Here is a 24,466-nt window from a genome sequence, read left to right as displayed (position 1 = left end):
TCGCAACTCGCAAGAATGCTGGCAAGGTGTCTATCTGCGACATCATTGGCCGTTTATAGAAATTCCAAATAGTTTCTATCTTTGAGGTATTACAATTTTCTTTGGGGACAAAAGTAACTTTGGAGATGGTACTAATTGGAACAATCTTAAAATGTAATAAATTATGTATCCTATTTGTTGATGATGGCGTGTAGACACCACGAAGATGTGAGGAGGTATTACTAGATGAGACCAAAGAAAAATTGGACGCAATGCTTAACTTGAGAAGAGAGGTCTTCAAAGGATTAAAATAGTGTTTGGGGGCACTAAAGAGGGAAAGAATCACCTTATCGAGTGATGTCTATTAATGAGTAACCCAAATGAAAATCAACCCTTGTATGTCAAGATCGAGGAAACAATTGTGTAGGGCATTGCAAGATGATGGGAATTGGGTGAATGTTTTGTCTTTTGATGATGGAGTTTCTGAGATTCCCCAAAAGTGCATTAGAGCAAAGAGGGTACAAATCACCTGTGGAGATGGAAAATTATTCAACATGCACTTGGAATGATTGATTTTAGGGTTTCTTGTGAAGTGGTGGATGGCATCTATTCCTTTTACGTCATGAATGCAACCATGTCATACCATTACTAGTTGGTTAGGCCATGGATACACAAGTAAGGGGTTGCTTTTTTTTTTCACCAATGTTTCAAGTACACAACGTTGGAGAACCTAACATTGCAGGACCCTTTTGATGGGAATCTCACTTTGCAGACAGTTTTACCACCAAGGTCCAGCTCCCTTGCCAACACTCCATGCTATCTCTCTTAGCCCAAGGCACTTTGCTTCTCCGAAGAATTTGTGCGAGAATGGTGTAAATGCAACTCCATTGCTGATTGTTAATAACAATAATAAAAGTTTGGTCCAAGTTTCCATTCAAGGCCCATTTGTTATATCCTTGTTGTGCTCCTTAGGAAAAATGATCTTTGCAAGGTTGAGAATAGATGATTGCTTTTTTTCCTTTTTTGCACAATAATCTAATCCATCATCCAAGAGCCCAAATAGATCAACTCTAATTGCTAGTTACATACACTCGAAGAGTTCATGATTAGTTAACTTTAGATTCATTGAACTGTTAGTTTCTGTGTTTCTCTTTCAATTTTACCTTTTTTAGTGCTATCAGTCTAATATAATCTTATTTTTTGATAAGTAAACAAGTTTTTATTTCAATTTTGCTGATAATGCTTTTTCGTGAATATTATTGTATAGATGCATGATTGAGTAAAAGAAGTTAGCGTCCTCTTCGATTTCGTTAAAATTTGAATTGAGATCTGGATTTATAGCCCTTAGTGATCTCAAGAAGGGAATGGAAGTGTCAGAGCTCTATCTGACCAACCTTAAAGTTGGAACTAAGATTAGGATTGCGCGAGTCCTTCCTAATTTACCAAAATTTCATTTCAAAGTGAAATATAATATAAAATCCAAATGGAATCTACTTTACCCAAATAACAATTTTATATGACCCACAAAGGAGAATAAAAATTAATTCAAGTTCAAATAGTATTCTTTTCCCAAAATAGGGGTTTATTTACGATTCTTTTCTAAATCAGTTGGCACCTTGCACCGAGTATCATAAGCACACTTCTCAACTAGGTGAGTAGGAGTCCACACACAATGACCCGAAGGTCACACTTTCCCAACTAGGAGAGTTGGGCCAACACAAACCACCTGGCCAATAATGGGTTTATGGTTTTATACCCAAGGGAATGCTCAAACCATTTTAAATGCCAATAGGCCGATATTCTATCTCAACCAATCATGTCAGATTTCACAAATTTGTTAATTAACTAAATAATCTAATTTGGATTAACTTTGATAAGTAACTAATTTTTTCTTTTTCAACTCGTAATCCAACTCCGCAATTTATATTACTTATATCAACAATTTTTTTTATTATAATTGACAAACATTTAAAATCCACTCTATTTCAATTATTAACAATCTATTAAATCCAATACAATTTTAATTTGTAAAATAGAAGTGATCACTTGCCCATTTTGAAGAAAGTCTTTGATAGATGCAGAGAGAAGTCGTTGAAAATGAATCGCCTAAAGTGTGCATTCAGGTCATTTTTGAAAAATATCTTAGATTCATGGGGGAAATTCAAGGAATTGAAGTATATCCAAACATGTTCAAAGCTATAAGAGAAGTGCTAAGACCAAATAACGTGAAGGAGCTGAAAAGTTTCCTTGTTAGCACTTCCTACATAAAAAAAATTCATCCCAAACTTGTCAGAAAGAGCACTTCCTATGACAGTTATTCCAACTTTGTTGTAATCTTCCAATTTTGCTTCATGCTTTCCTTTTCTCTACAATCTACCAACATTCAATGTTGAGGTTTTGCTCTTGAATCTTTTACAATTTTTGCATTTTTGTGCAATCTTCTTCCTTCAATAAGAATGAAGTAGATAGGAACATCCAATGCACATTGAAGGAGATATCTCATGATGAAAATTAAGTTTCTCCTTTGTAGATTTTCTACAGTCGTCAGATTTTCTAGCAACTACAAATAATCAACCTGAGGAAGATTATGAATTCGGCAAAGGAGATTTACAAAGGTGGTGAAAAGTTGTGCATATTTTGTCTTGGTTGAGTTAGAAGAATGAAAAAAGGGTTTTATGGGAAGAAAGTAAAAAAGTAGGGGTACTTATCATATGATTGTTGAAAAATCTCAATGGTCGCCTTAGGAATAAAGATGATCTACCCTTCGTTGTTTTGACCCAAGCCCAAAGTGGTTTCATCATCAAACTAGCTCGCTTGAAAGAATCTTTTGAACCTCAAAGCTACATCAACATTGTCCTTCTAATCTTTGTCCTAAGTCTTGTGAGAGTGGTTTGAAGAATGAAAAACTTGAACAAGAGAGCTTTGTCCCAACCTCTTATGTTGTGAAAACTTCTTTAGCTACCCCATCATCTAGAAAGATTGTTTTTGACTTATCATTTTCATTATCCTTGACAACCATCTTTCCTAGGTGGTTGTTTCATCCTCAACAACTGTTGCTCTAGCAACATCTTCCAGGCATAGTCACCAAATTCGTCGACTTTTTCAAAAATCGTGGTTTAATTGCAGTTTAAAAAACTGGTGATTATCACGACTTTTTGAAAAGTCACAATTTAAACATGATTTAATTGTGCGATTTAAACACAAAAAAATGTGATTTGTTTTTGTTGAGCAAGCTATTTTAAAAGGTTTTTTTTTTTTTTTTTTTTTCAAAGACCATTTATTCTTATAGTTTAAAATAAGATTTGATGATATAAATGATAACACTACTTAGTAGAAAAAAATACATTGTCCTTAACACTATTTCGATTTTTCCTGATTTTCTCTCGATTTTTTCTCGATTTTTTTTTGTTTTTTTCGACTTTTTTCCTTGCTGACTTATTCCCGAACCCTGACTTGCTGACTATGCTTCCGGGAGGAGAAGCTACTGCTTCCTTTGGAAGGATCATGTTATCTTGAACAAGCGACTCATCCAAGGTGTACTCTTCTTCCTCCTTGTCATCAGTGTTTTGAGAGGTTGAAGTCTTCCCAACTGTCAAGATCACCACATCAGCAACATTTGTTTCCTGCACAAAGATAGATTGCACTCAATATTCTCTTTTAGGTAAGAGTGTTGGTTATATTTGCTTGTTGTTTTTTTTTTATTTTAGAGAAAAAATTAGATAGTTGAAATGTGAAACTGTGGATGCATTAAAATTTTAAATTGATTTTGATGAGTGTAGAATTTTGGTTTGGAAATTAAACTTTGGAATTTGAAATTGTAAATTTTTATAATTTTCTCGTTTTATTTTTTCAAAATCTTCTTTGATTAGATATATTTTTTTTCTATTTACTTTGAAGTTAGTTATCTATCTATTTTACTAAAGATGCACAACAAATTTTGTCTTCATCCGTATTATAAAATCCATGGTTCCTTAGGTGTCCTTCCATAGTTCTTCTTGGTGCACTCCCATGTTTGTTCTTTCATTGATCACAATTGCGTGGTTCCTTTAATAGTCCTAGCGAATGGTATATTATTGTGGAAGAAGTGGCTAATATAACCCAGTTGTAAATGGAATTGCATCGTAGCAATGTGAAGTCGTTTGGTGAGTGATGATTCTAAGTCAAGGTGACTTTTTAGATGTCTTGTCTTATTTTCTTTGGGGCCCCTATTTTTATTGTATATTGTGTGATGCCTATGAAGCAATTTTGATGAAACTTGTGCACATCTTACTATGTAGACATGGTTTTACCTCGACACATTTTTCATGAGGGATGAACAAATATTATTCATTCAAATGCAAAGGAAAAAAATGTCTCGTTGAAGACTCAAAATCCTAATGACGACAAGATTTCAAGGACGAGTTCGTTCTTGTGGTTTGAGAATTTGTCAAATATAAGCCCTAATATGGAAAATACATCTCAAAGAAGCTTACACTGTTTTCGTTAATCTATATACTAAAACACAATGGTGGGTCTCACTCCAGTTACAATTTTGTGGGGTATAAACATCCTACTCTAGTTATAGTGGAGTGGGGTCCACGCTACATTCATTGCCTTTCCTCTCCACCCTCTTCAACTTTATTGTCTTTCTTCTTCCCCAACCTTATCCCCATTTTCCAATAATTTACCTCAAATTTTACTATCTTTCCTCTTTTACCCCTTTAACCCTAAAGAAGATGGCATGGGCAACCTCTAGTCTATATAATAAAACATAGCGGTGGATCTGACTCCTTTGCCTTAAAATTTGTACTCCATAAACAACGTATCTTGTGGACGGTTGATCGTCCTCTTTTGTTCTCTCTTTTTCCCTTCCCAAGTATACCCCGAACTTTATTATCTTTTCTCTTCTATCCTTTTTCGAATACACCCTTACAACTTTTTGTATTGCTTTTCTTCCTCTTTTTCAATAATACCCTTCCAAGTTTATTGTTTTTCCTCAAACTTCAGTTGTATGATATCTTCCAGTGATTTGAGTAATTGAAGAAGTTGTATGATGTTTTGATTTTGACACGAGGTTATGTATGGTGAAGATAAGAATTCACATCCTTCTAATTCGGTGAGACAATTGGTCACCTAATTGTATGATACCACCCAAGGATTGGAGCAACTGAAGGAGAAGCTGAAAGATGTTTTGATTTTAATTAAAATGAAGATACATTGGGCTAAAGAGAAGAGTGGGCAGCCTTCAAACTCAACGAGCGCGAGTTTTTTAAAGCAGGAGAGATGCATATTGGAGGAAAATGGGCTCTAGTTAGTCACAAACATGGGCTTATATAACCCTGATCTGAGTCCACAACTTGACCCTAAGTTCATTCTAGTAGTTACTTCTAATTGGTATTTACTTTTTTGCTGTTGAGATTGGTTGAGAGCATAGAGATGAGGTAGTAAGACGTCCAAATTAAGTATAAACCTATTAGTTGGTAAAGTCCATGGGTGATGATACCATAATGTTGGGTTCACTTCCTGCCATCACGTAGTTATTGATCTCATTAGAAACATGCTTACTGGTAAAAGAAGAAAAGAAAAAAAATAGTGTGAACCTATTAATTTAGGGTAGAAAAGTCCACAAGTAATTTTAGGGTGAAAGCTCCCATACAATTTACATTTTGAAAGAAATTCTGGCCTTTGGAGTTGTGAATCTCTGAAATTGGAGCTCGAAGATTCAATGCAAGAGGCCCTAATCAGTATTTTGGGGTTCATGCTTGTTCAGAGCAAGGCATTAACAAGTTTAAGGGTTCTTTTTTTTTGAGGATTTTATGTTTCAATGGGATCTGATTTGTAATTAACCTTAGTGGTTTGCTACTTGCTATCTTGTTTTTCCATTTATCCTTGTTCGTAGGCATGTCTCTCGACTTACTTGCGTCCTTTTATCTCAACTAATAAGTGGAAGCTAGGCATACAAGGGTTATGATGACAAACTCTGTGGTGACAGATGAAAGCAACAGATAAATTAGAGATGGTGTGGCCAGTGAAGAAGGGGTGAAATCGTGGTTTAAATATCCATTTCATTTTGTAATGTTTCATACAAAATGTATCGGGTTTTTAGCTTAGAGAGACAAAACCATCCTGAAATAAAAAATTTTGAAGTTTCAATCAGTTTCTCTATGATTTTTCCTGATCTACAAGAGAAATTTGTGGAAGAAAGAGAGTCCGAGAGAAACTTAGAGAGATCTGGGGGAGAAAGAGACATCTGCGGGATAGGGGTCAGAGAGAGAGAGAGAGAGAGAGAGAGAGAGAGAGAGAGAGATACCTGGGTGGCTGATCTGCTTATATTCTTCTCTTTGACCCTCTGAAACCAAACTATGGCTGCTGCTTCTTTGTCTCCATTAGTTTTCAAAAGCATGAGATGCTCTTGACCTTGTTCTACTGTGAATACTGTCATTTAGACCAAACCCCTCATTTTTTGATAAATATTTGATATACCCCAGTGTTGTAAAACTGATGACCTCATGTTTTGATATACCCGTGTTTTAAAATTGATGACATAGCCCTTGACCAGTCTCTTGGGGAAGACTTTGATTTTTAAAAATTATTAGTGTTTTGTGTGTTTAGGAAAATTTTCAGTTTTGTTTTGGTTTTTCAAAAACCGAAACATCGGGACGAAAAGAATTTTAAACCATGGGTGAAATTATAGTGAAAAGGAGGCCATCTTTTTCATAAGATCTCCACTCTTAGATTCTTTACGCCGAAACAATTTGGTAAGCATTTGAAACCAAAAGGGATATCTTTAATATGGTCGTTAATAACTTGCTAAATTAGTGATGGATAAATTATTTGATTGTAACGAGCTGATGGTGGCATTTGTGGTCTCGCCAATAGTGGACAATGCGATGGTAAGAAATTTATGCATCTTGTAATAGAGTTGGAGTTGACTTGCTCTTCATTAAGAGCAAGTGCAATGAAAAGTGTTCTAACTGGGACTACGCAGTTATTTCTGGTTGAGTGAGATCCTTCAATAAGATGATGTTTGGGTAGGATCCTCCTGGCTGAATAGTAGTACTGACTATTGTATATATGCAGAAAACAAGTTGGTTCTTTGGGAACCAGCTTGAAAAATAGCAAATCTTGAACATATATGAAGGGAGAAGTGACTGAGTAGACCCTTGATGTTCTTTTATTCTGGTATTTTATTATGATCACTTCAAGATCTTTGAATATTGTTTTGTTCACACTTACGTGGAAGTTTAATAAATCTGTTAATCACATCATCCTCTATAGGGATCTATAGTTCATATATATTTTTTTAGTGTGTAGTCCTCTGTTCACCAATAAGTGATGAGTACTAGATCTTAAATGAAAATATAGTTACCGATCAGTGGATTGTGTGGGATGATTCACTCTACTCCTGTGTCCTATCACTAGAGAATTCACTCTACAGTGGCCATTTGCTGTTACAATTGGCATGTTTGTGGGAGGATTTCTTCTTGACCTTGGACATTAGTTGCATGTTTTTAAAAATAAATCAGTTAAAGGCCTGTTTGAAGGGTGATGTGAAAGCTTTCTATAGAATTGGTCCTTGTTTAAGGAGAAAAACAAATGGTCCTTCGACAAGGAGGAAGCTCTCGGAAAATTTATTATGAAGATGAAGATCAGAACACTCTCATTTTCTTTGCCCTCCATGCAGAAGGGCTTTAAGGGTTGGAGGTTTGATGATCTTTTTAGATGGAGTACAGTGAATGGGGGCATTGACAGTTGTCTTCTTTTTTGATTGTTTATCAGCGCATCCTTTCCTTTTCCTTTTCGTTACTTGTGATCTTAACTAGAATCTAACTTGTATTGTTTGGGTTGTTTCCTCTTTCTTATATAAATTTGATTTTACTAATGACACTAAAGGAAGAAAAAAAGAAGGTTATGTTTATGAAATATACTGACAGCCAAGCCCATTTTAACCCGACTCCATACCCTTAATTTTGAAGTTCTTATCCTCTGTTGCTAACATTCGTTAACATGGTACTATGGTAACTACGGATAAGATACTGTATTATACCGGGCCTTGCCTATCTTATTTCCCATTTTGTGTGCATTTTTCAATACCTGCTTTGTTTTCCTTCTACTTCTACTATGTTGCATTTTAGCCCATAAAGGGGTTTTTTTTTTTAAAAAAAAATCTGGGGCAACTTTTTTATGTGTTGCATTCTAAAATTGGATTTGTTTGTGAAATCACATTAGTTGCGTCTTTACCCAATTCCACAGGAGTTCCATTTGCCATTTGGATTGATTCATTGGTTTTATATAAATTATTCTATGCGCCTTTTTTTTTGTATGTTTATTTGTAAATAGAGCACCACATGATTATTATGCTTCTGGGCTTTTAACCCAGAGCCGACCTCTGGTTTGAAGATGATAGATCATAATTAAATTCTTACAGTTGTTCCCTCTGAATTAATAGACATGATCGAGGAACAGGTTTTGGATAAGACTTAGTTAAAGAAAATGATGAAAAACCTATTCTGAATTTATGGTTTATCCAAGTTTAACCCCCTTATATATGTATAATAAAGTTTGGTTATTTTTCTTCTAATTTTAATGCAAATGTCAACATGCTGGGCGGTTTTACTGTTTCAGTGATTGAAGGAAAAAACTGTTACTATGCGCCACATCTTATATTTTGCAAGGAGAATCTGTGTGAAGCACCAACTTACTTTGATGAATAATCATTGTGCCACATCTTATGTTGGGTAATTTTTTTTGTTTTGTTTGGGTTGGGGGGGGGAAGAGAGAGATTTTTTTTTTGAGCAATTGTTCTAACTTCCATGAATTACTAAGGTTCAAAGTTTTCTACGGAAGTTGCTGGCTATGAGCTAGCTTGGGTGTTGATTCCATGGGCTTATACTCGAAATCCATCCTCATCAAAGTATCTGATCTCATTAGACGGTTTTACATGGTGAGAACATTAGGATGTTATCTTAACCAAAGCCATATTAAAGAGTTCTTTTTGTTGCCTTTTCAGTTTAAACAATACGTGTCCTATGCTATTGGTTCTATATGGACTGGGGACTCTGTTTTTTGGGTTCTAATTTTTGAAGATTTCTAGCAGGTTTGTTAAAATTGTTTAAAAAAAAAAAAAAAATTTGTGTCTGAAAATTCAAAGAGCTTGGGTTGGTGTTAAAGAAATGGTCAACAAAGCAAAAAAACCTTGTTCATCATTTGATATTATAACAGATTAGGTGTTGGGTCATTTAAGATAATTCACTTGTTATTGACTTAGTGCTCTCTGATAAGCAGCATCTATCAAATTGAGGATATTGATTGGACAACATGAGGTTGAGGTAATTGGTCTTACGTTACCCATCTTGGACTTGGACGGATCATTTCTGGTTGTTTTTTGTTTTTTTTTTTATTTGGTGGGGTTTGGTTTAGGTGGTTTAAGTTGAGTTATAAATTTAAGAGAGCTTCTGTTGCAACACCTACTTGGATTGGCAATAGAATCTCTCAAATTTAAACCTAGATCAATTATGTGACAGACCATATTGAAGCAATTGTTAAATTATTGGAGTGATTACCTATATTTAGGGGTACACATGGTTTGGATTGGTTCAGATTTGTGGTAAAATCGAAATCAAATCAAACATGATTGGTTTTACAAATTTGGAATTGAATCAATCCAATTACCCTATAAAATTGAACCAATCCAAACAAATCTTTGGATTAGTTTGGATCAGTTTTGGGTTTTCAAACTTATTATTTTCAATAATAAAATTAAAATAATGAAAATTGAGTAAAATAAATATTAAACAAAGGATCATGCATAACACATAGCTAGCATAAATAAAGCATCAAAATACTTATTATTTCAACATAAACAGAGCATCACGTATAATACTTTAAAAACGAAAATCATTAAAAAACTAGAAAATAGATTAAAGAAACTAAGAAAGGTGGCGAGTGGCAAGGTGAGAGAGACGAAACGTTAGGTTTCTTCAAAGAACTTGAAGAAGAGAATAGATGAAAGAAACTAAGAAAGGGGTTTGAGACTTTTAGTATTGTTTGAATATTCTTACATTTTGTCTTTTAAGATTATATTTTATTTTTAAATAAATAAATATAAAAATTGGTTCGGTTCTATTATACCCCTAATCTGAAATCAAATCAAATCAATCAATTTTTTTTTTTTACAATCCGTATTCAAACCAAACAATGCTCAATCTGATCTAGTGTGCACCACTACCTATATTGCTTTAACCAATCACTCCTATCAATTATTTTTAGAAAAAATATGATATTAAAACCTTTTATAGTTTGTTTCCTTTCAATATTATGAACATTCTTTGGTTCCATTAAAAAGATCTAGACCTTCTTATGATTTTAATGTGAATAATAAAATATTTTTAGTCCTTTTGTAATAGTGTGATTGCTTATTTAACAAAATAATTCGTATTATACATTTATCAACATATGCAAGACTGTCTTTGTTATGTTACTTCTATGAATAAAATGAGACTAAAATCATACTTACCACACTTTTTGAAATTTTGTTTTTGTCAAAACCATTAGTATTCTTTCTCTTCATCAAAATCTAGATTTTATAATGGTCTATTGACAATAAAAGATTATTAATCTTTTTTGTGATCCAAGGCATCATTTCATTATTAAAGTGATAAATTATTTAACGAAGTCATTGGTGTTCATCAACTTTCAGAATCACAAATTGTCTTGTTTAATAGAAACAACCATTTCAACACTCAACTTATCACTGTAATGTCAAAGAGATCACAATATCTGAGTGATTGCTACCCTCTCAAAATGATCGTTACCGCAATGTGCATTTCATGTCGTCTTTTCCAATAATTAACTAGTTTTCAATCAATCATAATATCATTATTATTTCTTTAATTAATTAAAAATGAGAGTTACTATTGTCACATCAAATTTTACTAATACTACAGCTGTGCAATTCTTTTGGTGATTTACTTAGCATTGGGTAAAAAGTTGGTGTGGCAATAGCAACTCTCATTTTCATTAATAACTATTCGGAACGTTTTATTTATTTATTTATTTTTTTGTCAAAATGGCTAGAGTTTTTCTAGTTTGGTCTAGATCTAGACCTTTTGACCATCTTTCTTTGCTTCAAAGTTCAAACAATTGCTTTTGACTCCACAACAGTGAAAATCGTTCGGTTTTTTATTATCACTTATAGGGGAGCTCAATGGACTGTTCACGAGGGTTGCCGAGATAGAAAATAATCAGTCTAGGTAAAAGGATAAAAATAAGTCAACATGAACCTTTATTGGTCGAATAATAAAGTAAGTGAGATAATGTTTGCCTTATATGGGTTAAAAGATTTCATACTAAGCTGATTTTTTTGTGAGGATGATCTTTATGAAAATGAGATCATCCTCATAAAAAAATTCTATCTAATCTGAAATTTCTAACTCCATCAAAAGTGATTTAAAATTGTAGATCATCGATTTTTTATCGTTAATTTGTAAATCACTTTTGATGGGGGTTAAAAGTTTCAAATTGGGCTGATTTTTTTTTGAGGTTGATCTCTTTATCATAGAGATCATCCTCACAAAAAATTAGTCCAATACGAAACTTTTAAGCTACAGGTCAAATTTTGTCTTCTAATATTGTCTCCCTATAGATACAGAGTCCTGTTCGGTAGACAACGGTAGGGAAACAATACGAGAACCAATAATTTTGTCTTATGAGCAATGGTATTATTGGAAAAAGAATGTGGTGGAAAATACTAATATTCCCATAGTTCGACAATCCACATTAAGGAGATTATGTTGGGAACAAAAATTTGTCTTATATGGGTAAAATTTTTCGGAGTGAGTTGATTTTTTTTTTAGGATGATCTATCAGCCTAATCTAAAATTTATAACCCCATCAGAAGTGACTTATAAAGTTGAAGAATTGTAGATCGTCGATTTTTATCATTAATTTGTAAACCACTTTTGATGGAGTAAGAAGTTTTAAAATATGTTGATTTTTTTGTGAAGATTATCTCTTCATCATAGAGATCATCTACACAAAAAATCAGCCCAATCTGAAATCTTTAACCCATATAAGACAAATTTTGGTTCTCAATGTTGTCTTTTTAATACGGACTATCGAAGAAGACCTATATATATATATATCATCTAAGATCTTATGGGGACATTAGCATTATCTAACTTATTCACTTTCTAATAATATTCATGTATATTTTATCTTTTAATGAAAAAGACATTGGTATGCTTGTCTTTTAAATAATAAATACATTTATTATGTTGGCATTAAGTGTCAAAACATGTATGGTAATCAAACAAAACATTTAAAGTCAAAAATTAAAATTCCTTAATCATTTATTATGTAAATGACAAAAATTTATTATGTCAACAAATATTTATTAGGTAAAAGACTAATATAACCTTATTCTTTTCATTAAAAGAAAAAATGGGAAATGATATTATTGAAAAGTGAATGTGTTAGAGAATGTTAACGTCCCCATGAGATTTTCGACGTTAGCATTCTTCATATAATAATAATAATAAATAATTTTTTTTAAGGCTCATTTTTGTGGGATACAATCCAACTAGGATAAACATTCCAACCACTTTTCTCATCTCTTCACCCCCTTTAATTTTATTATATTTATTTTTTTATTCTTTTAATCCACTTTATTATTTTTCATCATTTACCCATTAATCTTAATTTTTTTAACAGTTCCTCCAACTTAAATATTTTTTTTCTTTTACCCCCTTAATCCTTCGGCATAAAACGGGTTGTATATAGGTCAGATATGAATGTGTCCATATCCATATCCGAATTTTTTTTTTTATCTAGATTCATATATGGATTTAAATCCAATTCGGATTATACTAGCTAAGACCATATCCGAATCATTTTACTTTTATTAAAATCATATCCAGATTCAATTTATTGATTTGGATCGGATAATGTCAAATCGTTAAAGATTGTTTTAAATAAAAGGTGATTTGAATTCAAGTCTTCTCTATTTTGAAAAGAGACATTTACTACTTCACCAACCATTGTTAGTTGATAAAAGATGACTTAAAATATAAGAATACAATTTGCAAAGTAATATATCATTCGGATCTTGACGGATATAGGGATGAAACCGTGTCCGACCCGAATCCAACTCAGGCCAAGGGACTGATATCCGAACCGTATTTTAATTCGAATATACTTAATGAAACCAAACCCGTTAAATTCAGATTTCAATTTCAAATAAAATCCATATCATTTTAAGCCATATTTAATCCCAAAAAGGCTGCCCGTGCCATTGGCATGGGCGAATTAATATATATAGGGTGGCATTTGGAGGCCCTAAAATGAGCCAAACATTGTGGCAAAGTTTTTTCAAAACATGGCATAGAAGTTTTGGAATGGGCTGATTTTTTTTGAGGGTGATCTCTATGATGAGGAGATCATCCTCACCAAAAATCAGCCCATTCCAAAACTTCTAACCCCATTAAAAGTGATTTACAAAAATTGGACGGTCCACGATTCTTCAACTTGTAAACTAGGGTTAGAAGTTTCAAATGATCTGATTTTTGGTGAGGATGATCTCTTCACTGTATAGATCATCTTCACAAAAAATCAGCTCATTCCAAATCTTCTAACTCATGTTTGAAAAAAGTTTAGCACAATGTTTGGCTCTCTTTAGGGCCTCCGAAAACTCCCCTATATATAGAGCTTGGATTGAGGTTCACGTGGACTTCCCCCTTGGTCCAAATCACACAAACGTTCTTGTCAGTGATTTAGACCAGGTTTGAAAAAAAGTCCTAAAAATAATAATTATTTTTGGTTTGAGAATGAATGGTCACTGATATCCCAATTTTAAAATTTAAATCCAATGGTGATAAAAAATCATTTTTCATATTTATTTTTTAAAGAGTACATAATTTTATGCTCTGCATTCATGTGATCCATGGAGATAGATGGTCCTTTGGTCCATATGTATAACCCCATCAATATATTGGATGGCATATGGCATAGTAAGAAATGGAGGCAAAACCCTTATTTGAAATGTGTCTTTAGAAGGTCGACATACTAAAATTTTTAAAGAAAATGCTGAAATGACAAAAAGTATTTAATGCAATTCTCACAAGTTTGACGTGAGATGTGCACATAACCATAGATGTGTTTTCTCATAATACGAGTAAAAACCATCTACGATTATATATGCATGTCCACATCAGAATTGTGAGAATCATAGTAAATCCTGTATCACCCCAATACAACTCATACTTTAAACATCCCATTAGGGAAGAGTGGGTTTCTATATGAAGTAAAGTGCTAGTGAAAATAAATTCCATTTCACCAATCTCCATCCTTACTCCAACTTGATTTGTGGGTGAGCTTAACATCAAATATCATGAAGGGTTTTCCCTAGTTTAATGATAGAAAATTGCAGATAAAGGAGAAAAAATGGACTCTAATTTTTTACAAAAGTAAATAAATGTCAAGCCTTGAAAACACATATGGGGAATTATGTGATTTAACCTCAAAACTTGTAATAATTCAGGGGTATTTCTCAAAATGAATTAGAGTTGTAAAAAAAGAAAGAAGAAGAAAAATAAGAGGGTTATAATTTAATAATTTTACCACATGAGTCGGGTGGCGGGGGAATGTAACTAATTAAAAATATTCACTTTAAGCACTCCTTTCGTAGTATAGAATCATGAGACGATGTGCGGTTGAGGAGTTGTGAGGAAGCAAAGTCGTCAACGCATCTCTCGAACTCCATATGTTATCTCGAACATGTTGCAATGTCAAGGAAGGTTGAATCTGTTGTCCTCTACATCTTATCTCTATCTGTTTCAGTACAACACACGTAAACATATAACATTTACATAATAATGTATTATAAGAGAATAAAAGAGCCATAAATCCATATCAAATACACACTTCTTCTCATCACCGAGCGAATCCTTGGGATAAGATTTTGATGATTATGGCGATCACCACCATCAGATCTTAGAATGGGGTGATCGTGAAACTCAATTGCCCATGATTCTAGTCAACTTCAATATTCTAATTTAATTAAAAAAAAGAATTATTATTTAATTAATTGATGACCATTAAAATGTGAGTCACTGTCATGGATATCATACTTTAGAATATGAACAATTAATCTGTAATCTAGCTCTGATGCATTCACATATTGAATCCTCATGAGTAGGAACACTTATAAAAATAAATAAATAAATTAAAATATTGAATGATGTGTTGTCAGCATCAATCATGATTGAACGATGTTTATTGCAAATGGATTACCTTATTCTAAAGGGTATAATATGGACTAAATAATTTTTATTTTTATTATTGAAGTCATGCTTTCGAACAGCTTACGTCTTCAATAGAGTCTATAAGGGTGCCTACTATATATCTTTTGTAACATCTATAATACCTATCAAATCAAATTTCTCTCTCTTAACTTTTTTTTTTTCTTTACTCCAAGAGATTCTGTAAAGATCTAATGTTTGGGTCAGCAGTCAGCGTTGGACACCGACCAATTGAGCCCACCCATCCCACCATCTCAAAGACTCAACCAGCCCGAGTTTCAATCATTACTGCCCCCACCCCAGCTTTGCTTGTAAGCTAAAATCATGAAAAATAAAATAAAAATAAAAATAAAAAAACCCATTAAAATAAAAGTGAAGAATGACAGATCCAACACTCAAGGCGAGGCATCGTCATCACCATTTTTCTTTTCTTTTATCTCTAACCTAACATGTAAATCTCATGCACGTCTTCTTCACGTTGCTATCTTGTCGTAAACCCTAATAAGGAAGTCAAGATTCCTCCATGAATTTACAATAAAGATCCTTGAACCCATTTTAAACATCTAAATCTCTATTTTTTTAGGGTTTTAAGGGATTATTTGGATATTTAATGGTGCATGCTTCCATTGACCAACATTAGAATATGACTTTTCATTTGTCTTTGTTTTCATATTTCTTCCTCTTCACCAACTTAGTATGAATCTGTTGTAGATATTCCCTCTCATGTATTGCTTTCATCTAACGTAAAATATGTGTTTTATTTAGTCCTTTTGTTGGTTATGGAAGAGATGATGGGGTCTTTAATATTCAGGTGTACGTCCTTCTCAATTACAATTCATGGGGTGTGGGGACCGGGTGAAGGTGCCACGAAAGGATCCATAAAGGGTCCATGTGTGATTTTTTTGTATTCTCATGATGAGATTTGGGATGTGTTAATACATCTTTTATATGTTAATGAGTGTTGATTAGTCTCAAGTAATAATGATAATTAAAGTTGAATATGTGCTAGTGATCAAAGTCAATATACTCTTGTAAAAATAAAAAGAAAAGAAAAAAAGTTTCCACCTTGAAAAGATCTCTTTGTTTTTCTCTATTTGATTACTAGTAGATTTCTATTCATGTCCTCCAAATAATTGTTCTCAAAAGCTTCTCATGCATTGTCTCTAACCATCACATAAAATACCCTAAGACTAGTATGAACACATCACATGATCATTCACCAAAATAGGTTGATTTGAGATCTAATCACCCTAAGATGTCTTGGAAAGAAAAGAAACATAGAAAGAGAAAGAAAGAAATAGTATCCGAAAATTATGCATCTCATGTTTCACACACCCACTTACATACCTAATTATTGGGTACCTAGTTGCATGCCATGTGCGAAAGCTGAGGTTTAGTATTGTGGGGGACATGGTGTCAGCTTCCTATATTGAAATTCATGTTCACACAAACTGTATTGCCTGAGGGGAATATCTGCCTATTTGTCCATAAGTGGTTGACCTCGAAAACAAAATATTTGATCGATTTGATTGTTTAAAAGGAAAAAAGGAATGTTGAGAAAGGAATACAAGCAAACTAGCTGGAGTATATTATATTGATAATTGTCATGAAATTAATATATATTTTTGGTGAGGAGGACATCTGAGCATGTAACATTTTTTAATACTAATCTATGGTTGTTGCTTAAAGCTGCTTGATCTTGAGAATGGTTCTTAGAACTAACAGTTAGTCATATTCTCTGCTCCTTCAAAAAAAGAATAATAATAATAAAATAAACAAGAACTAATTAAGTGCAAGAAAACAATAGAAATTAATATCATATGAAAAGTATACATATACATATGGTCATTCTGATAAGATAGATACTCCCCCCCACCTCCACCTCCTCCCTTGAGAAATTGAAGAATATTGACATCACTAGATAAGAAATACTTTGTTTTAATTTTTTTTTTCTTCTTATTCCTTATTTCTGGGTGGGGGGTTACAATATGATGATTATCATAATAGGCACTTGTCGGGCCACATGAGTATTTTGTTAGATGATCGAAATACTATAATGAATTTTCCTAGTAATGATGATGATCATCAAGACAAAAATCTGTTCATCTCAATATATATTACTAACCTCATGAAAGGTTATCCTGAAATAAAGGTTTAATTGAACTACATGAATTTATTAACTTCATGTTAACTTCTCAAAGAGGGAAGGAAGGTTAGAATGAACTAAACTGATTCTTTGCGAGGATGGTCTCCATCGTATTATGGTTGGATTTTCCAACATGATATGCACGTGGGCCCATAAGTAGAACATAAGACTAGCCAAAGAAGAATCCTATGGAGAACATCATGTTGTGTTCTTCTATTGAGGGAAAGCACATAATTTTAATATATAAGATGTACATGAGACATACCGTAGCATTATATTTGATAGGATTAGTACTAATTAGGATTAATAAATGAAATTCAATTTTGAGTTAGTTGTATTTCCTTTGTTGGATTCTTAAGAGTTCTAAATATATATATGCTCGCTCACTTTCTATGATAATATATAAAAAATTTCTCATTAATACCTTTACAAGCAGTCCATAAATTGCCAGTACTTCCTAGTTATGTGGCAACCACTGACCAAACATGCCAAACCAAATTCCTACTTCATACAGAGATATGTACTAAGTCGTTAGTTCAAACAAAATGGGTAAGCAAGCCATACTTCATGGACCAACTTACTCTAAGGAAGAGATCAGTACATGATTCCAATAGACAGGCTGAGAAGAAAAATCTCTGCCCTAACTAAATCTTGTTGATAAGATGGGAGGGCTAAGATTCTACCCCATGCTTGGATCATATATATATTTCAACTATGGAGTTCTAATTCAACTCTCAAGGTGAAGTTTTCTACTTCAAAACTTGACAAAACCACCCCTCTTACTGCACAAGGGGGCTTTTATTACAAAACCTAAATCTTTGGTTAATCCTATCATTGGTTAATTTCCCTAGAGAATATTCATCCATTAATTATCTGATGAAAAAATCATAAAAAAAAGAACCTTTGAGAAAAGACCGTAAACTGCTCCCACACTAAGAAAATTACAAAATAATGAAAATTAGACTCTTTCAACCTAATGGCTTTTTAATTTGTATCAGGCACATAATTCCCGATTAATCCATATTGCGAACCTTCGGTTTTGTAATATAAATCTGAATACTATTTTGTCACTGGGTGTTGTTGATACCATGGACCTGGATTTAAAACCCGCCACCACATGTGTTATTGATCTCATTATAAAAACAGGTTACCCCTTCCTCCTAGAAAGAACAATTTTTATTTTTTCAAATTAAAATTCTTTTATAATTGAAGAAAATTTTAATAAAAGATGGAAGAATATATCGTAGATGGGTTCAAAACCTGACCTTACCCAACTGACCGATCTCATCCATGCTATAAATACCCTATCATTTTTCTTCTACCTACTTGCTCAAATTTTTTATTGATTTTATTCTCTCCTATTATGGATATTCTTTAATTTTTTCGAATTATTCATTTATGATTTTTTTCAATTCTACTAATAGAGATTGTGTTATCTAGTAAATGATAATTGTGATCTACCATATTAAAACTCAAGATGAGGATGTGTATTTTAAGAAACATGGGTTGTCTAGGATGGTAAATGTAATCTTATGGGAGATAACATTTCTTTCTATCGACAAAAAAAAAATATTTCTCTTTATTATTTAAGTAAAACTCTATCATGGTATCATAGCATTGACCAGCTCCAATCATGCATGCAATCTGGCCAGTCATGATCCTCACTTCCATTACCCATATTTCACTACCTTCTTCTTTTATTCTCCATTAGCTTCTCATTCCTTTGATCAATTATCCTCTTCTTTTAGTTCACATTTTTCAGTCTCCCTCAATATCATAAATGCATTCGTTACAATGATCTTCACTTTATATCTTTCATAATCTCCATAGAGAGAGAATCGAGTCACACGATCCAATCAAATGCTTCTGAGAGAAATAATGACATTTCTAATCTAGTGAGCCATTGGCTTTGATCAACCCCAAGATGAGTGGGATGCGACAAAGATGAATACATAAGAGTAACCATGCTGCTGATATTTTGGAAAAATTAATCGTCCTGATGTGTCTCTTTAATATGAGCCTAATCGCAGTCCAATAGCTCTGACTATGATTCTTTAGGAGGATGTTTTTGTTATTATTTAAGGATGTAGCTATCATTTTTTCAATGAAAGGGTGATGCCCTTCATATCATGGTTTTAAAACTCGGTTTCACATCTCGTCTTGTCCAGGCCCGATACCAAGTTGTCTCAGACGAGTTTTCCGATACGTTTGAGACGTCTCATGAGACAAATAAAAAAATTGAATGTGAGTCCTAAATCTCGGTCAAAAAATGACTTTGTGAGTTGGTCTTGTTCAGCTCCGATACCGAGTTAACTCGAGCGATACGTATCGGTCTCGAACGAGTTTTAAAATCATACTTCATATCCCCCCACTTACCAATAAAAAAAAAGAACTTTTAATCATTGTGCTAGGGTACTAGGGATTGTGTTATTTAATAAATGATTGTGGGAGGATTTGCTTCCTAAGAAACATGGGTTGTGTAGGATAGTTATACAATTACCAAATTTCTCTATTTGATGTAACCTTATGGGAGATAAAATTTCTTCATTATTTCAGTTTATCTAAAACTCTATTAAGTAGACTTACATATATGGGTCGTGATAATCTGACTTAAGTTTTTGTACGCTCTTTGTACGCTTCCTTCACAGAACCATAGATCCTTTACTTTGGGATATATAAGGATAAATCTTTATGATTTTAAACCATTCTGTAAAGTAAACGTATAAAGAGCGTACAAAAAAGTGAGTCAGATTATAGGGCTCTACATATATCTATGTACTATGCTCCGTATCTATTCAACATCCTCAGTATCTACTATGCTCATTCTATGAAAGTAGAAACAACCAAGCTTTCATCTTCATAGCTTGGATTTAAACAACTTGTTTCTCTAGGATCATATTAGTTATTTTGATCAGTTCATATTGATCATTAATTCTAGAGTAAGGTCGTGATGCTATGGAACGAGATCTCAACATTAATTATGTACATGAATTAAGTTCCCTACTATGAAGTGATACCCCAATTTTGTCATGTTTTGCCTACAACAACAAAGAATTTGTACAAGCTTTTGTTATGGAGGACAAGCAAGAAAACCAAGACTTGTTTTTCATATTTGGGATACATATCTTCTTTTATGAATATGTTTACGGCCGATCAGGTCCACTGTTCTATCACGCTTCAACTATATGTAGGTTAGCTGGTTCTTTTAAGAGTTCTATTTCAACTGCTTGGCTTTCTCCATCTAGTATGCAATACTCCACCTCTTCCCTTAGTATCAAGTCTACATTTCTCTGTCAAAATCCCAAATTCACAATCTATGATGAACCAATTGTTCGTAGTTCTCATGGGAATTCCTTCTACTTCCTTTTTGTATTGCTATTAAGATTTTAAGCTTGCCAAGTTGTCTATACCCTGCCTATAGATTCAGCAGCAATTCAAAAGCTGAACTATTTCACTCCACGCTCTGCACTTGCTTTTCCCTTAGTGTTTAGGTATCCACCTTGAGCCTTTCCCCCTTATCAAACTCATAAAAAGATTGGTTGCTTTTATAATTCTTCGAGTACCTTTCCTCTTTTGCTTCTTCATCTTCTCCAACTTATGCTATATCTATATATATATATTTGTGATATATATTTTTTTCTCTTATTCGATTTAATGGATGCCATGTTGCCAACATAATAAAAAGATTACTTAATGGTGCGATGTAAACAGTTAAAGCTCACAATCTCCACTCAAAACCTCCACCTAATTAAATCCCATAACTAAACCCTTGTTAAGTAACTAAGCATCCATGAAACTTACAACACAATCTAAACACCAACACCACAATCATGATGTGGCATATCTCACATAGATGCACCTTATTACGAGAAGATATATGTTATATTCTTAACACCCGGATTAGATAAAAAGTTGCTTTGCAGATTATCTCACCATGAAAGGTCACAGACTGATAGGTTAATAATACATAAACATCATGGAGAAACATGCTTGCCACCTAAATACAATAATACAAGAAGAAATAATTAAATTCCACTGAAACAGCACTTTTGGTTCTGCAGTTACTTTCACATTTCTAACACCAACCCTATATGAACATGTAAATAAGTAAGTGACTCAAGAGGTTGGTTGGTGTTTCTTAATTTTTTGGGTACTCTCATGAAACAATATATGTTTTGTTAAAATTAACATTGGTGGGATCATGATGATCATGAAATGATAAATGGAAGACTACCAAACACACTTCTATTAGCATATAAAAGGAGATAAATTTGATGTGATAGTTTTAAATACCTCTGATTCGTTACTCAGCCTTAGCTTCTTAACTAGATATTTCATCAACAATTGAACTGTCATCCTCCCATCTCTGTAGAATTCAAAAAATTAAAATAGGAAAATAAACACGACTCCACTCCAAAAATAGGGTTCCATAAAAAAAAAAAAAAGAAATAAAAAAGAAAATAAAATAAAATTCATGATTAAACTGAAAAGTGAAAAAAAGGGTTAAAGATAATTACTTGATTCTCAAGTAGCTCTTGGGTATCTGAGGCAAAAAGGGTTCTTTTACTCTGATTATTAAAACAAGTTCAATAGAATCAATTATAAATGAGATTAACTTATGAATGAAAACATTTAAATAACACTTTTTTTTTTTTTTTTCATGTTCATTCTATTTCATTCTTAGACTTACTGATTTTGTGATGCTTGGACCACAAACCAAACACTGGAATGCGATCTTTGTGGTGGATCGATGACCCTCATATCATAGTTCGGACTACCAATATCTACGCTTGGGAACTGAAATGGTTGCATCATCAAAGACGAAGAAGAAATTGAGTTCCATGGATTATTAGGCCTATATCCCCATGGGACCTCTTGATGACCAAAATTCACGCTTGTTCTTGGGTGTTGCAGAAACAAAGATGTACTAATGTTATTAACACTAGTAGTACTGGGAGTTGGAAAATCTGTATCATGGATGATGGGTTCTAATGGTTTTACATGTTGTGTAGGTAAGAGATCGAGTTCGACCAATCCGGGTCCTCGACCTGACGGTTCAACCAGATTGACCTCGAGGTCTGGACTGGTCACATAATTCGCCAGACCTAATTGAAGCCATCTCTCATCCTTTTCTTTTTCTACATCCTTCGAGCTTGAACCGGCTTTGTTTACGCTATTTGTTCTTGATTCATTTTCAGCCATCTGATCAACCACTACTAGATCGGATCCTAAACAAGCTTGATTACAATATTTATACTCACTGTAACTATCTGTATAACCGCCATAACTGTTGTATTTGGAGAGGTTTTGAGAAGGAACCATGGTTGTATCTGAGAGACTTGAAATCGAAACGTTTGAGTTTGATGATTCCTCTTCTTCTCCTCTTGGGTTTCGATGTCAGCATAAGCCATGGATCTAAAGGTTTAGAAAAAAATTGTTAAATGGGAAAGAGGGATCTGTGGTTGCCATGATCAATAAAAGAAAAGCTACCCATGAACGAAATAAAGGTCGTTAGTTGTTTTAACGTAAACGTAACTGAATATAAAAATCAGAAGGAACCTTGTGAATCTCTCTTTCCATTAATTCTCTTTGTTTTGGAAGCTTGTAGACATGAAATAGTTGCAGAGAGAGAGAGAGAGAGAGAGAGAGAGAGAGAGAGAGAGATTTCTTAATAGTTGAATTGTTGGAACTTGGAAAAAGAAAAAGAAAATAATATATTCCTACTAGTTTTAAATTGGGTAAATAATGTCTACAAAGGAAACTACTTTTGAGGACACATGGATAAGAGGTCAAATTACTTTAAAGGCTCACCCCCTTTAAGAAAATCGCAAAAAGGCCCTCCCTATCATAGAGAGGGTTCAACTTAGTGGACAAATAGTCCTCTTGAGTAAAACTGTGGTTCTCCTAAGTTGGATGAAATTTGTCTCACTACCCATTGCTGGACTGACACCTGCACAGCAGATAGCAGAACCGGACTTATATAACTTCAAGCATCAAACCTATAGTTGAGATAAGAGGAAAAACAAAGTGGGTGTTTGATACTGATTCTAAAAGTGCATTTTTTTAGTTTTTGCGTCAGTAATTTAATTTTTTTTTTTCACGTGATTATCGTTTGATAAAAGAAACTATGTTTAACATTTGCGTTTTTAAAAGTTGATGATAGTTGATTTTATCAAAAAATGGCTCTTGGGAAATTACTGAAATGTCTTTTATACTTCGAGCAAATTACAAGTCATAGTCTCATCAAATTTTTACTCCTTTCTTCTTGTTAGAGCTTCAGACACCCTAACCCTAACCCTCAATAGCTATTACCATTTCGTAGATAGCTCCGATCGACGACAAGCAATTACGATTTTTGATCGGTGACAAATACACAAGCAAGGTTTTCATTTTTCTCTCCCTTCTCTCACATAACCCTCAAACAATGCTTCAACAACGGCCATTACTATTTTCGTTGGTAGCTTCGATCGGCGACAAACATTAACGATTTCTGATTGACTGTAAGGCGAACTAGCTTTTCGTTGTCGAACATTTGCTCCAAATCTGTTTTACATCATGAATGTACGATTTTTTTCTAGATATTTGAAAGTTTTCGAGCTTTGATCTTCGAAGGTTTTTGAGCTTTGTTCTTCGAAGGTTTTCGACTTTTGATCTTCGAAGGTTTTCGACCTTTGATCTACGAAGATTTTCGAGCTTTGATCTTCGAAGATGTTTTTCCCACATCTTTGAAGGTTTTTGAGTTCTTAAATCTTCGTTTCATTCTTTGATTTTTTTTTTTTTTTTAAAGAATCTATGGGTTCTGGAGTTCTTGTAGATTTGATGTTTAGGATTTGAAGAATTTCTTACATTTCATGTATGATTTTGGATCTTTTTTAGAAATTGAATCGAATGTTATCAGGTATTCGATAATGTATAATTTTCTTTTATAAATTAAATCTAATGTTATCAAGTATTCGATAATTTCTATTTTTTTTTTTAAATCAAATCAAATGTTATCAGGTATTTGATAATTTATAATTTTTTTTTATAAATCGAATCAAATGTTATCGGGTATTCAATAATCTAA

The 24,466-nt window shown here is 33.2% G+C and overlaps 1 protein-coding gene across 2 annotated transcripts; it reads right to left on the bottom strand.

Annotated features, from left to right (window-relative positions):
• Positions 1 to 14,426: 14,426 nt before the first annotated feature.
• Positions 14,427 to 23,080, bottom strand: LOC147398371 (uncharacterized). Of its 2 annotated transcripts, XM_086447553.1 has the most exons (5): positions 22,960 to 23,079; positions 22,091 to 22,815; positions 21,918 to 21,968; positions 21,694 to 21,766; positions 14,427 to 14,784 (listed from the first exon to the last, which is right to left on the bottom strand). In XM_086447553.1, the coding sequence occupies exons 2-5, from the start codon at positions 22,720 to 22,722 to the stop codon at positions 14,623 to 14,625; spliced, it is 918 nt and encodes a 305-aa protein (XP_086303679.1). In that variant the 5' UTR covers positions 22,723 to 22,815; positions 22,960 to 23,079; the 3' UTR covers positions 14,427 to 14,622. The 2 variants fall into 2 exon arrangements, with proteins under 2 accessions (XP_086303679.1, XP_086303678.1); XM_086447552.1 differs by having other exon boundaries at positions 22,091 to 23,080.
• Between the last annotated feature and the right edge of the window lie 1,386 nt (positions 23,081 to 24,466).

Source organism: Akebia trifoliata, chromosome 7 (assembly GCF_017979445.1).
Source record: "Akebia trifoliata isolate Shusen 1 chromosome 7, ASM1797944v1, whole genome shotgun sequence".
Lineage (NCBI taxonomy): Eukaryota > Viridiplantae > Streptophyta > Magnoliopsida > Ranunculales > Lardizabalaceae > Akebia > Akebia trifoliata.
The sequence above is the reverse complement of the archived record's forward strand: the minus strand, read 5'-3'. Positions and strand labels throughout refer to the sequence as shown.

Excerpts from the sequence above, each read along its gene's own strand:
- LOC147398371 (XM_086447552.1), bottom strand. The coding sequence starts at position 22,722 with ATGGTTCCTTCTCAAAACCTCTCCAAATACAACAGTTATGGCGGTTAT. Across the intron at positions 21,969-22,090 it reads GTCCAAGCATCACAAAATCA|AGTAAAAGAACCCTTTTTGC; the intron begins GTAAGTCTAAGA and ends TTTAATAATCAG. Across the intron at positions 21,767-21,917 it reads AAGAGCTACTTGAGAATCAA|AGATGGGAGGATGACAGTTC; the intron begins GTAATTATCTTT and ends TGAATTCTACAG.